The 12,683-nt window shown below is 40.0% G+C and overlaps 1 protein-coding gene across 17 annotated transcripts in view; it reads right to left on the bottom strand.

The window, feature by feature from the left end:
- LOC124160101 (calcium/calmodulin-dependent protein kinase type II alpha chain) overlaps positions 1–12,683 on the bottom strand; it is a 320,103-nt gene that overhangs the window by 127,943 nt on the left and 179,477 nt on the right. For all 17 annotated transcript variants that reach the window (XM_046535829.1, XM_046535833.1, XM_046535832.1 and 14 more), the window contains exon 8: positions 10,975–11,069. In XM_046535829.1, coding sequence (XP_046391785.1) covers positions 10,975–11,069 — 95 coding nt within the window. The remainder of the gene's footprint in view (positions 1–10,974; positions 11,070–12,683) is intronic.

The raw sequence follows: 12,683 nt of genomic DNA, 5'->3' as shown, positions 1-12,683 counted from the left end.
GATACACGTGCATGCGCGCCAATTCTGTTTCTGCGTTTCACAGTGCCCGTTTAACAGAGGGCACCAATACACGCAAAACCCTATTGTGACCGCCAGGACTAACAACGTTTTCCGGATAACAGAGGTTTCCGCTAAACTCAGGTTCCACAGGTATTTATGTATGTATGCATGCAGGTATGCGCTATGTACTGTTTGTGTGATTGTGACCATCTTTAATTCCATTTCTTCTTCTGTGTGCGTTGAATTCTTCCTTCATGGTGGGACCTATGCCCAGAGCCATCTCTTGGCCAACACATTGGGCTACATCTGGGAGGGAATTGGTTGCATAAACCCCCCACCGAAAACACTGGAGATTAGATTAGCCTGGATAGCTTGGTGGTCTGAGAATCTGCCCGGAAAGCAGAAGGTCCGTGGTTCGATTCCCGTGGAAAAAAGTTCACCTCGACCAGGAATCAAACCATGGACCTTCTGCTTTCCAGGCAGATGCTCAGACCACTAAGTTATCCAGACTAATCTTATCTCCAGTGTTTTTGAGGGAGGGGGAGGTTTATGCAACCAATTCCCCAAAGATATAGCCCAATAAGTCTGCAAAGAGATGGATCTGGGCGTAGGTCCCGCCACGAAGGAATTCGGAAGAAATATAATTTCTTCCACCCCAACTACTTAACCAACTACTGGAGGAATTTCCCTGCAATTCACCTTCAGCACCGAAGATAGCGGGACTGTTCCCACATCCCACTGTAATGTCTGTCAGTTATTGTGAGTGTCTCTTTTGTATGCATTTCTGTGTTTTTCATAGTCAATTTTGTCCGTTCCTTTCGATCGGTTATACACATTATCGCGAGTGCGCTTTTCTCAAGATTTTACGCACTAACAATTTCCACAATATAAATGGACACAAACCTTTTTATTAAATTACTGTTGACACGTGGCTAGAAACAGCCTTACTGAGATGAACGACCTCATTGGGAACATGAAACACCTCAGGTAACTTCAAACTGGCTGAATTGTCCGTAATGTGGAATTCTTTCCTAGGTATTGTATTGCAGAGCACAGTCAATCCAAAATTATCAGCATGAATTACAATCATCATAAGCTGCAAATGCATCTACCAGTTCAATAATGTCCTCTCAGAGGCTAATGAAAACAAAATTCCTCTTTAAATATGCATAATAAGAGTGAAAAAACTGAATTTTTCAACGAGAGTCAAGGTGAGTAAACCTGTTACAGTTTAAATGCAATGAAGACTTGATCTGTAATTCTAAATAGTCTCTTTAAAACCCAATGGAAGATTTTTCAGGTAACATTATGACCAGTGCTACCATGAGTATATTTTGAATGGTTTTAAGCTTATTCAAAAATAAAACCAAATCTAGTTCAAACATTTTTCTAGTTCGAAGCACTGGAAATTTTAGTCCGAACAACACAAAATTATGATAAGAGTTCAGACTTTCGTGGCAATTTTCAAAATGAAAATAAGCAATTCTACAAGAAAATAATCACCAGAAAAATTACGATACACAATACAAGCACATATCAACATTTTTGATCGAAAATACACCCTTGCCAACCAGAGACGATAGGTACACATGAAAAATTCATTTTCAAGAACAAATAAGAGAGGTTTCACAGCAGTATTTATTCACATTCATACTTTCACAGCTACAAGACTAGCAGCCAACTAGTAGAGGAGCCACTCATGCAACCCATTTGCACAGCAGCACACCCATATAAAGAGAGGAAGGAGAGGAAGGCTAGCAGATCCACCAATTTGCTCCTCATTCTGAAAGAACATCCACACAAAGACTAGTGCCATTTCACTCAAAGGGAGACTGATCAAATAACATGTGATGCATGGGATTTCCCACATGGAAAGCAGCAGGTCAATGCATTCCATGGGCTATCCTTAGGCTATGGAAACTTCCTGATTATGTCCACATTTATTCATATGTGCAGTTCCGCTAAAAAAAAAATGTAATCCCCATGTAACCCAGAAATTCAGACTACTTGGAATCTTTACTTTAAATACACTAAAGAAATTCATACTACTGCTGAGGACCACAAATCTGGAAAGATTAGTACCAAAGGGTTTCTGGTCTTCAGGGCCTTCCCAAAGGTATTTTCAATTTTTATTGATGCCTCTTTGATTTTAAGTAGGACAGGTGAATTCTACACATCCCTAAGACATACAATAATCAAAGAGTGAAGCTGATGATTTGTTTCATGATTCGTATTTTTCCTGAGCAAAAGGTGTGCGTGTGGTCACTCATGACACATCTACATAGATGCTCATGTAGCAAAGTGAGTACACGCACTCTGCATTCTTTTTACTTATGTATCGATTCACTGATTGATGCCAGAATGTACTGTCGTTGTGCAAGACAATGCCGCCGATGCTTCAATTAACCAACACTCGTAAGCCAGCACCAAACGTGCGTCATCCAACGAATGGTGATCACCAATCAACCACTGATTGGTATAGCAATGCTCATCTTGTCATTCAGACATGTGGATGCTGCCATACATCAGTCATAAATTGTGAAATATTCACTGTACACCTCGAAACTAAAGTACGGTACCGATGGATAGCAAATATACACTCTCAATCCTTCCAGCAGTGTAAAAGGAGCAGAGGTCTAGCTACACGTGAATATGTGGATGGTCTGTCGAACAACCCCTAGAACAACATTCATCACCTTAGATGGATTCAAGAACAACACAATGAAGGGGGCAAAAAACTTGCCAAATAAGTCGTCAAATCAAGACCGTAGCTTGCGCAGCATAAACTATACATGCTAAATACTGGAAGAGAACAAGATATAAATGCATCTTTTTCTTCATGTTCAATAGCTTTCGTTGACAGCATTAGCTAGCAGACGTTGCGACATCTATCAACACCTTCCTTAGTCCGACAGTAAATATGAGCAAATGCTTCCATATTTTGTTAATTAATTAATTTCATACCACAGTAGCTTAACTGGCTAAAGCACTTGGCTGCAAATCGAGGGATCCGGGTTCGAATCCCGGTCAAGGTGAATGATTTTATCCTCTGTGGATTTTTCGCACAATTTATAATGACGTTCTGGATCTTGTGCTTGATATTTGAGATTCGTACGTGTCCCTGCCTAAGTTGTAAGCGTGTGTTCATAGGGTGCGCTAACTTCCTCCTCGTCCCAGAACAATGCTCGGAGAGTGGTACTTCGAGATGGCAATTCGAAGCACTACGCAGAGGAATTTTCAAATGTTCCGGATTTGTGGTTTTCTGGATTTGAGGTCATCAACTATATTATTGAAGAAATCATTGCAGGATTTCAAAAACCATTATGATATTGTGACTTTGTAAGTTTGGAGAGTCAATGCGAAACAATATTCATTTCCAATGCAAGAATAGAGGCTAACCTAGCCAGAGTAGACTAAATTAAACTAACTTAAATTTTTGGCAGAGCTCCTAAAATCATGATGATCATCACATATGGTGGGGAATTCAACAATGAGAAGCAAAAAAGCACTGTCATAACTTAAGACAGCTTCTTAAATTGCCTCCTGTATTAAATATTTCATTTTCCCAGCATCTCAACTGAGTATGCCCATGGCCAAAGGAAATTTTCAATCTCATTTTTGCGTCCATACTCAACCAATGCAAGCTCCTTGTCTTGCAAATGATGTTTTTTTGCTGCTCAAAACCCTCTTGCCTTTCCTGAATCCTACTCTTGCACCCAGCAGCGCACAATAGCCTCTGCCCGGCAGCAGCAAGCCTTTATTGCCCAGCAATCTCACATCAGCATCAACTACGGATTTATTTTGCTCTACGTTGTTCACTCATTTGACCAGGACTGTTTCTACATAAATAACTCAGAATCTAGTGAGCAGCAGATATGTGCATTATTGCTCCAACTCCACCTGTGCCCATCTCAGCTTACACTTTGACCTCTTTCTCAAATGTGCACTGGCTACGAAGTTTTCATTGAATCTGATTTTACTGCTTCACACATAATATTTTTACAGTCATAGTAATGAAAGATACCATATGACTGGGACTTGAAGTCATTGCAATTGCATTTCAATAGCTTGCAAAACCAGTATGTATTCATATCCACCTGCTGACACTGGCCAGGCCCGCCATCTCGATATCACACACCCTTCAACATGTTCAACAATTAGGTACTTCACAGGCATTAGCACATAAGCAAGTATTTAATATCACTACATACTAATGAATGGAAACAAAACAGAAATGTGCAATTATTGCCCTGGACTCTCATACAGTTGACTACGGCACTAGGGAACCGGAGACTTCGTCGCACTCAGGCATGTCTACCCTGTAACTACCTAATCAAGGTCAATCTGGAGAGAAAGGCAAAAGTAGAAGTGAAGGCAGCGAGGGAAATGGACGTAGAGAAAGCATGAGTCATAGCCAGGGACTTGCTTGCCATTTGAGACAGTTTGCCATGAGCCCTGGTTTCCATTTAACCAAATCTGGGCGATGGAGTGATGGCGCCCCAGTCATGGGAGTTCCATGTTTTCCAAGCATTGCAGTGTGCGATCACGTTCAGTGATCACGGATCTGCATCCCGTGCAACTTGTGTGAGATGTGGCGTGGTTCCTGACGATGTAGTTTCTGACATCGTGCAGTGCTTTTGAAGCATTCGTGCAAACCACATTTCTGAATCTGTGATCTTGCAGCCACGGATGCGCGGTTTTCAGAAACTAACAATAAGTATTACACTGAGCAGTAAGAATGTGTGTAAAAGAGTGCAATCACGTTATCGCCGCAAAAAAGATTGCACCGGGAAAATAAAGCTACTAATGATTCCGGAAAGCAGTCTAAAATAACATAAAATGTGCACAAAATAAGAACTGATTGATTGATTTATGCATAAGATGAAAATTACAAGAAATTAAAGTGGAAGTTTGCATTATTTGAGCCGCCTCTCCCCATCGTTATCCCATTCGGATAATCAGGAGTACATATATTGCAGTCTTGCCCACATTCCACCCCCAACACATTCTCCCCTACTGCACCTCCAACGTCCCACTCCTCAGTCCTCTCCACCTTCTCCTCCACACCCATCTCTCAATTGCCTCCACTCCACCCTCGTCCTCCTTCCCACAAGTGCCCACCTTTCTGCACCATCTGCCTCACATCAAGCCCCTTGAGTTCTACATAATATTTACTTCAATCACTATTTCATCTCAAACAAAAATTCTCTCTTCACCTCTTTCTCGTTTGCCAAAGCTATTCTGTCCCCGATGTCCTAACCGCTGAGTGCACTTGTGCAATGTGCAGCCCAAACATTGAACTGTTCCACCCACTCCAGTGTGAGGGCCTCCACAGCCTTTTGCAAAATCCACAAAGCAAGCATTAACATCACGGCCATGTTCCTCCGCACAAGGCCTCTCAATCTCTCAATCTCACAGGTTGACTTCCCTGAAACCTAAGTGACCATCAGCCAAGTGCCCATCCCTCTATGCCATGTTACAGTTCCACTGCCACCACAAATTTCTTCTTTCCCGGAAGTGAAGAACTGTCTTCACAAAACCCTTCAGCTTCATCTATACCACTGAAAATCTCGTATTTCTACAGTATATAACCCTCAGAGTGTCTATACATAACTACTGTAACTGCTCCTGTTTGGAAGGTTTAACGTTAAAGTGCCGGGGTTAGGCATGACTCATGTCAGCCAAGGAGAGTCTTGTCTATTTATTTTCTGTGGCATGAGGATTGTGTGTGTGGATGACTTGGCATGAATGAGTGAGTGAACTGGTGTGGCCTTTACCTCCCAACCCATTTTTGTCCCAGCCGTGTAACTCATCGCTCAAAGTTCTAATACCAGAGTTGACCAAAACAAGAGCGACGGGGTTGTAATAAATAGATGGGAAAACCCTTTCCCACCCGCACAACAAAGTTTTACCTCCCCTTGCAGCCACTTCTTGCAATTTTGAAATTTTATTAGGAAAAAATAATCAGTCATTGTCATTGCAAAATTTATCCTCTCATAGTCCACTGATTGGAATGCATACATAGGCACTGTGAGATTTCAAGAACAGGGAAGTTCATCAAACAATACTTTTGCAAAATTAAATCTGATCATTTTTCACCATTCCTACAAAATATGAAAGTTAATGATGCCTCATCCTAAAGGCATAACTTGCACAACAAACTTATGCTTTCATCATTCAAATAAATTGCTGCTAAAGCAGAAATTTTCACTGAGAAGAGAATACAAAATTTAAAAAGGCTTTAATTGCATGTCAAACATAGAAGAATAGTGTAGGTCCAATCACACATTTCATTCACATGATAGTTCACACTGATACCATGGCACTAATGGGACAAGCATTCTCTAAAGGAAACGTCTACATCACCTCAAAAGTATTTCACAGAGAAAACTGTCATTGGCCACACTTTAAGACATCAAAGACCCAAAGGGTCATGGTGGATCATTACAAGTAGTAATTTCAGACTTCCCCTCACCAAATTTGCTGCTCATCACTTTTGTAAAACAATATTTTCTTTCTAAGGCTCTTCTAGTGGTGTTTGGAGACCCATCCCATGTCTAGACAGTAGGATTGGAGGACTGCAGCCTCGCGACAATGACAAATATGACAGAGACTACATATGCTCTCGTAGGTACCAACTTGCACTCGGATATCCTCATGGAGGAAACACAGCTACGTACATATCATCACCCATGTTAGACTCTTGGATTAATTGCTTTCTAATGGCAACTGAACAAAAATGATGGCCTTACACCACCTGGTGGAATTAAAAATAAATGGTATGTAGGTAATGCAATGGCAGATGCACAAAATAGGAAATGTGTGCACAGAGTGTGCAAAGGGAAGGGAGGGGAGGGAGGCTCACCAGTCTCGACAGGAGCAGACAGAACGGCTACATCCTCAGCCTCCCTCAATGGAAAAGAAGTTGAGTACATACATACATATATGGGGGGGGCTCTTTTGAATCATCAATGCAACATATGTGGCCACCTTGAACTAACATTTGAGCCCCTGGCAATCAGCAAAGACTGCAAGCAGGAGCCAAAACAAAAGAACTGCTGCTGCACAGTGGTTGCAGCAATTGTGATATGTACTGCCCTTCCAACAAAAGAGTGCCTTTCTTCCTGAGTTTTAAGGGCTGCTCCAGTGAGAGTAGAGAGATAGGAGAGTGCTGAGGGTGGTGCACCAGGTTAGGGTTTTTTCACTGCTGTACAAGCCACACCCACACCCTCCTTCCCACACCCACGCACCAAGAGAGACCGAGAGAAAGAAATGCACCCCTTGTTTCCACTCCTCTTCTGATGGCAGCCAGCTGCTTGCTCTTTAAGGCAATAAATTGACTACACGACCACAATTTGACCATCCACGCAGCTGACAATGAAGGCAGTAGTCTGAGACTGAGGTTTCCGTTTGGTAGTCCCCAGGTTACAGGCAAATTAAGTTCCTGAGAATGTTCCAGAGTCAGATCTGTGCATAATTTGCATTATCTCGAATTAGTGAAGAGCACATAATTATTTCTGCATAGGTAGAGTAAAACCACCACATAAAATATGCGATGGGACCACGAAAACAGTGACTTCATTTCAGGGGTGTTTGTTGCATAGGTGTGATTTGAGAGCTGCATTGTCGCAAGATGAGAAAAAGAGTTTTCTTAAATTGTAAATGCACATGTAGCCGCTGCAGTGGACTCCTGCAGGCACATTTTTCAAAAGGAGGAGAAATAATCACCGTGGAAACAAATCACATATTTCTATGACAATGGTATAGGTTTTCTAGCATTCAAACTGTGCACCCACGGGTCATTCGTTATGTTGCCGTGGATTAGTTTGGGATTTCCTGGACATGAGCACCATGGAGACATTCCCCACTGCTCCAGACTCTTACAACTCCATCCAGTCACTCCAAAACTCATCATCGGCACGGTCAGATATCATTTGTTCGTTCACTTATGTTACCAGTATCAGCCTTTCTCAAAAATTTTAAGTACTAAAACAATTTCAAAAAGGAATTTGATTTGATCCATCGTCAGCAGTAGGAATCATGAAAACATGCCGTTGAATTTTACATTGTCTTACACAGTTCCCCAGATGAAATTCCATATACATGGTTACATCCTTGGACTTCAGGCTTCCCTTGGTACAGGTAGATAAAATTCATAAATTATCAAAGATGAATCTACATTAGTTAAATATTAGAAGCTTAAATATTTCCATTCTGTTTTTAATTTTCAACTGATTACAGCAAATTTCAATTTTCATAACTAATTACACCGATTATCATTAATTGTAATTATAAATCATAATAAAAATAATAACGGCTGGTGTCCTAACACCCCATGCCATACACCTCTTAGGCACCTTGCTGAGTAGTAGGTAGATGTAGATCACGACATTCTAAAATTAGCCTTTCAAAAACGTCCAATCCTCAGTATTTAACCACATTTTGAGCTTCTGACAGTTCGTGTGAACATCAATCCTGATGTATGTCCAGGTGCCAAGTCAAAACCTACATCATACTTTAAAACATTCATGAGGAATCACAATTTTTTTTTCTTATCAGCATGTCCCTTTCCATGATTAAGTCTTAGTTGCAATGGAGAAATCACCAAATGGTGTGGAGCAGTGATTTCTAGACCTCCAATGGGGGGCGCTCGCAGGCTTGAATTTGCAAAGGAGGGGCGGAAAACCCTGCGCCAGCACGGTTTGCAGCCAATTGCGTTCCCCCAAATGCACCTCACACCCTCCCCTAGTCATACAATGTTGTCAGCTGCACATGAAGCACCGAAATTAATCTGGACCACCGAAACAAGCCCTTTCTTTGAATCACCAAAACAATGGGTCTCCGTTTGGGTCCTTTATGCTCGTTGTCCCTCCCAGCTCCTTTATTTACACAACCCTTACCCCTATTCACAAGTTAAGTAGGCGTTTCCCTCTCTTACCCAACAACCTTGCACCCGTCCCTCAAATACACCATTCTGCCTGTTATAGGACAACTCTCGGCGGCCGGACTGTAGGTTTATCAACTTACAAACAAGGTCTCGGAATGCATCTAGTTCGTACATCGAGGACTTACAGTATTCGGAAGATATTAACCCTCGATTGCATCACGCTGCATTCTTCTATTGAGAAACTGAAACAAATTCTCTTGTTTTTATGTATTTGCATATAATTTAATCACGTGTATTATGCACTGTTTTTTTTCGATGATTCCTAAAAGAAACATTCATACGAACTTCGTTATTACAAACCTCCAAACCTCCGGTTTTTCAGTCCCGTGAACTTCGTAATAAGTACAGTACCCAGCAGCTAATGTCCTTCCATATACAATGTCAAACAAAATACCACCACAGAATATGCAGCAAATTTAGGATTCTTCCCGAACAACTTGCAGATAGTTCTTAACGATACATATAGTTCTTAGTTCCATAATGTATATTTGAATTTCAAATTATACTTATTAATTTTACCCCAGCTACAGCTCCCAGCAATATATATATATATATATATATGGCCCAGTGTAGCTACCCTTTATTCAGACAGCTCTTGATAATGACGTGTAAACGTTGAAACTGGTTGAGCGAATACAACAGTGTGGAAAATTACTACAGCTGCTAGTATCATTACTTTAGTTATGACCTAGCTTCAGCTGAGTTGTCACATTAGCTAGATTGAGTGCACACAACTAAGAACACAGCTATGAACTGCTTTACGTAATGGCCAATTTCTAGAGAAAAAAATCCAACATACCAGTCATATTACATCACAACACCCTAAATTGTAGCCAATAATTTTTTGGACTTTTTTTGCAGAACAGTGGTACAAGACCAGTTGGAAATATTTACCTATATCAAAAATTTGAAATCATCCAGAATTTTTGTTATATTAATAAGTAAAAATTGCTACGACATCATATGATATGGGAAATATTATTATGGCTGCATTACAATGAAATCATTAGGCGATGGTTTACACATAATTGTCAAACACCTGATGATCAAGAGTGAAAAGATGAAAATATTTCTGAGCAAAAAGTGATAGCTAGCCCCAATCATAATGACCTAATGTGAGTGGAACGCAAAGTTTTGCAGTTGAAGATATCAATTTTAGGCACTCAAGGTAAGGCCTGAAGGGCTGCAAGATTTTCGTGCCATTCATATGAAAAGGCTCCCATGCATTCCTTTACACAAGGGTGTCTTAATGCAACAAAATTTCTTCACTGACCATGTCAGAATCGTCTGATTACACACCCTTACAACTCAAATTCTAAAGCTCCGTGCCAAATTTGATACCTAATACAACCTGAGAGTTGGCAAATTTGGAAAGTATTGTATGCAACACTGGCATTCTTGCTTCTGAGAAGCTGCACACCGTATGGCAACACCTTATCAAATACACGTGAAATCAAAGAATGAAAAAAAATTTTGAAGTGAAACTATGTATGTATTAATATGTACATTGTAAAATCATAATGTCCACATGGAAACTTTGTTAAAAAGAGGTTATGTTATTCCTAACTGGGGCCAGTCCTTTACAGTGCCAGAGAAGTTTCAACAATACAGCTGGGTTCTTTACAAAAGGAGTTTCCAATGCAGTAATGCTTGGGAAGGGCGATGATTAAATTCTTTGAATTACACTATGGTTATTAAACTCATTTTCACAAAATTGATGTAATTTATGAAAGACTTATTGAAAATTTCACCAAGAGCAGCAGATATAACAAAATGAAAACCTGATTCAAGAAAGTGTTTCATCTGACATGACTCTTAACATGTCAAACATTGCATAAAATGCTAAGCCCTTATGAAATACGTGACACCAGACAAAAGTTAATGGTTAGATGGCTATGGTGATAGAGAAGGGAAGCCATGATGAAAAAATATGGAATTACTCAAGTACTAACAGATGAAAAAAGAGCAGGATGGAAAACTAAAATGCACTAGTATCTATGAGTAGTAATTCAGCTAGTATAACTCACGTCATACGCTCCAGCCTTAATTTGTGAATACAACCGATGCTGATCCTCGTCCCAAAATGGCGGGTAGCCAACAAGCAATATATATAATATAACTCCTGAAAAGACAGAGGCCAACATGACAATCAATTCACTAGATAAGTAGGCACCCAAAATCATGATATAAAAGCACCAGGATGTAAACTAAATTATGTCCTCACCACATATCACCATGCTAACACAAATATAAAAGAAATTGGAAAGGAAAAATGAAATTTCATAAAACTCTAGAAAATCATGAAGCAAGTTAAAGGCATGACTTACTCCAATACCTTCATGGGTTTATAGCCATTTACATTAATTATTATAGCTGCACAATTGGGCCGTTAAATTAATATTTTGTTTTCGAGAAAGTGTGAATGTTTTTGAAAAGTTTGAATGAATGCAATGGAACCCATGCCATGCTGCTGCTGCAGCAGGCAAACATTAACACATTAACAAACAGGCATCTGACAGAATATGACATTAATGCACAACCAGTTTCTTTTCTGTGCGACATTCCGAGGTGAAAATTACACGGTGCACGTGGGGGTTGCCAATAGCAAGGGGATGGGTAAGCCAATGGCAGCATCCAAAGGTCTTCACAATTCCAGAAGCAGCGTCCACTTCCCACTTTCATGCTTCCTCGCACCTACGATTTCTTGTTCAAATTGAATCCTAGGATTTTCTTCAAATGAAAGTTTGGCAAACAATGAGGGGAGTTTTCTCACTGTCATTTTGACTTTCCTTCCTGTTGATCTGAATCAAATATTTTAACATGCGTCACATGTTAGTTTGTTTACGCCAATCTAGTGCTATGGATCTCCGTAGTCCATAGTGAGGCTGATTAATGTTGAAAAATTCTTTATGCATTACAAGGCTGGCTTAAATAAATGAATGGGAAAAATACTTATTTTGTAGGCAACAAACACTTGACAAACATCAGATCCTATGCTACATATTCCCCCACCCACATGCATGCAGTGGGGTAAAATCCTCGCCTGCTAATTTGAAGGTCATGGGTATGAGTCCGGCCAGGGTAAGTGACCTCTATACAGGGCAGGGGTGTCCATGGGCTTTTACAGTTATTAATCATTGATGTAAAGGCCATTGCAAGCTGTTTTCGGGGTTTCTGGAAATATATAAATACTGACTTTGTCTTCTCCTAGAGGGGTTGGAAATTTTTTCTCGCTAGTTTGTGGCATTTTCTGGTGCAATAATAAACTTCATAGCATACTTGCGGTTTGCAGGTATCTACTTTGTGGTATTCAGTTCTAGGACAAAATAGGAAGAATTCTTGCTCTTCGTGATCACTAGCAATATTGTACATGGAAGACACTGTTCCCAAACCTCATTTTATATCCATACTAGCTGACCCGGCAAACTTCGTACCGCCTAACAATCAATGAACTTAGCTTAGTTACACCATTTATAAATCAAGAGCAGCTGTATCGTTTTTAATCATGTTTAATTTATTATAATAAAATAAGGATACAAATTCAATAAAACTACGTAAATGAGTATCAAAATTACTTGTCAGAAAGACATTTTATTTATTGAATCTACATAGGGTGGATCGGATCACGTTTACGCGGATTTTTTTCAATGAATTTTCTTACGTTTTAGCTTAAGAAATGTTGGGCATTTTGGTTTTATAAAGCAGCTAATGAAATAAAGATTATAAGGATTCAGTT

Source organism: Ischnura elegans, chromosome 6 (genome assembly GCF_921293095.1).
Source record: "Ischnura elegans chromosome 6, ioIscEleg1.1, whole genome shotgun sequence".
NCBI lineage: Eukaryota > Metazoa > Arthropoda > Insecta > Odonata > Coenagrionidae > Ischnura > Ischnura elegans.
The sequence above is the reverse complement of the archived record's forward strand: the minus strand, read 5'-3'. Positions and strand labels throughout refer to the sequence as shown.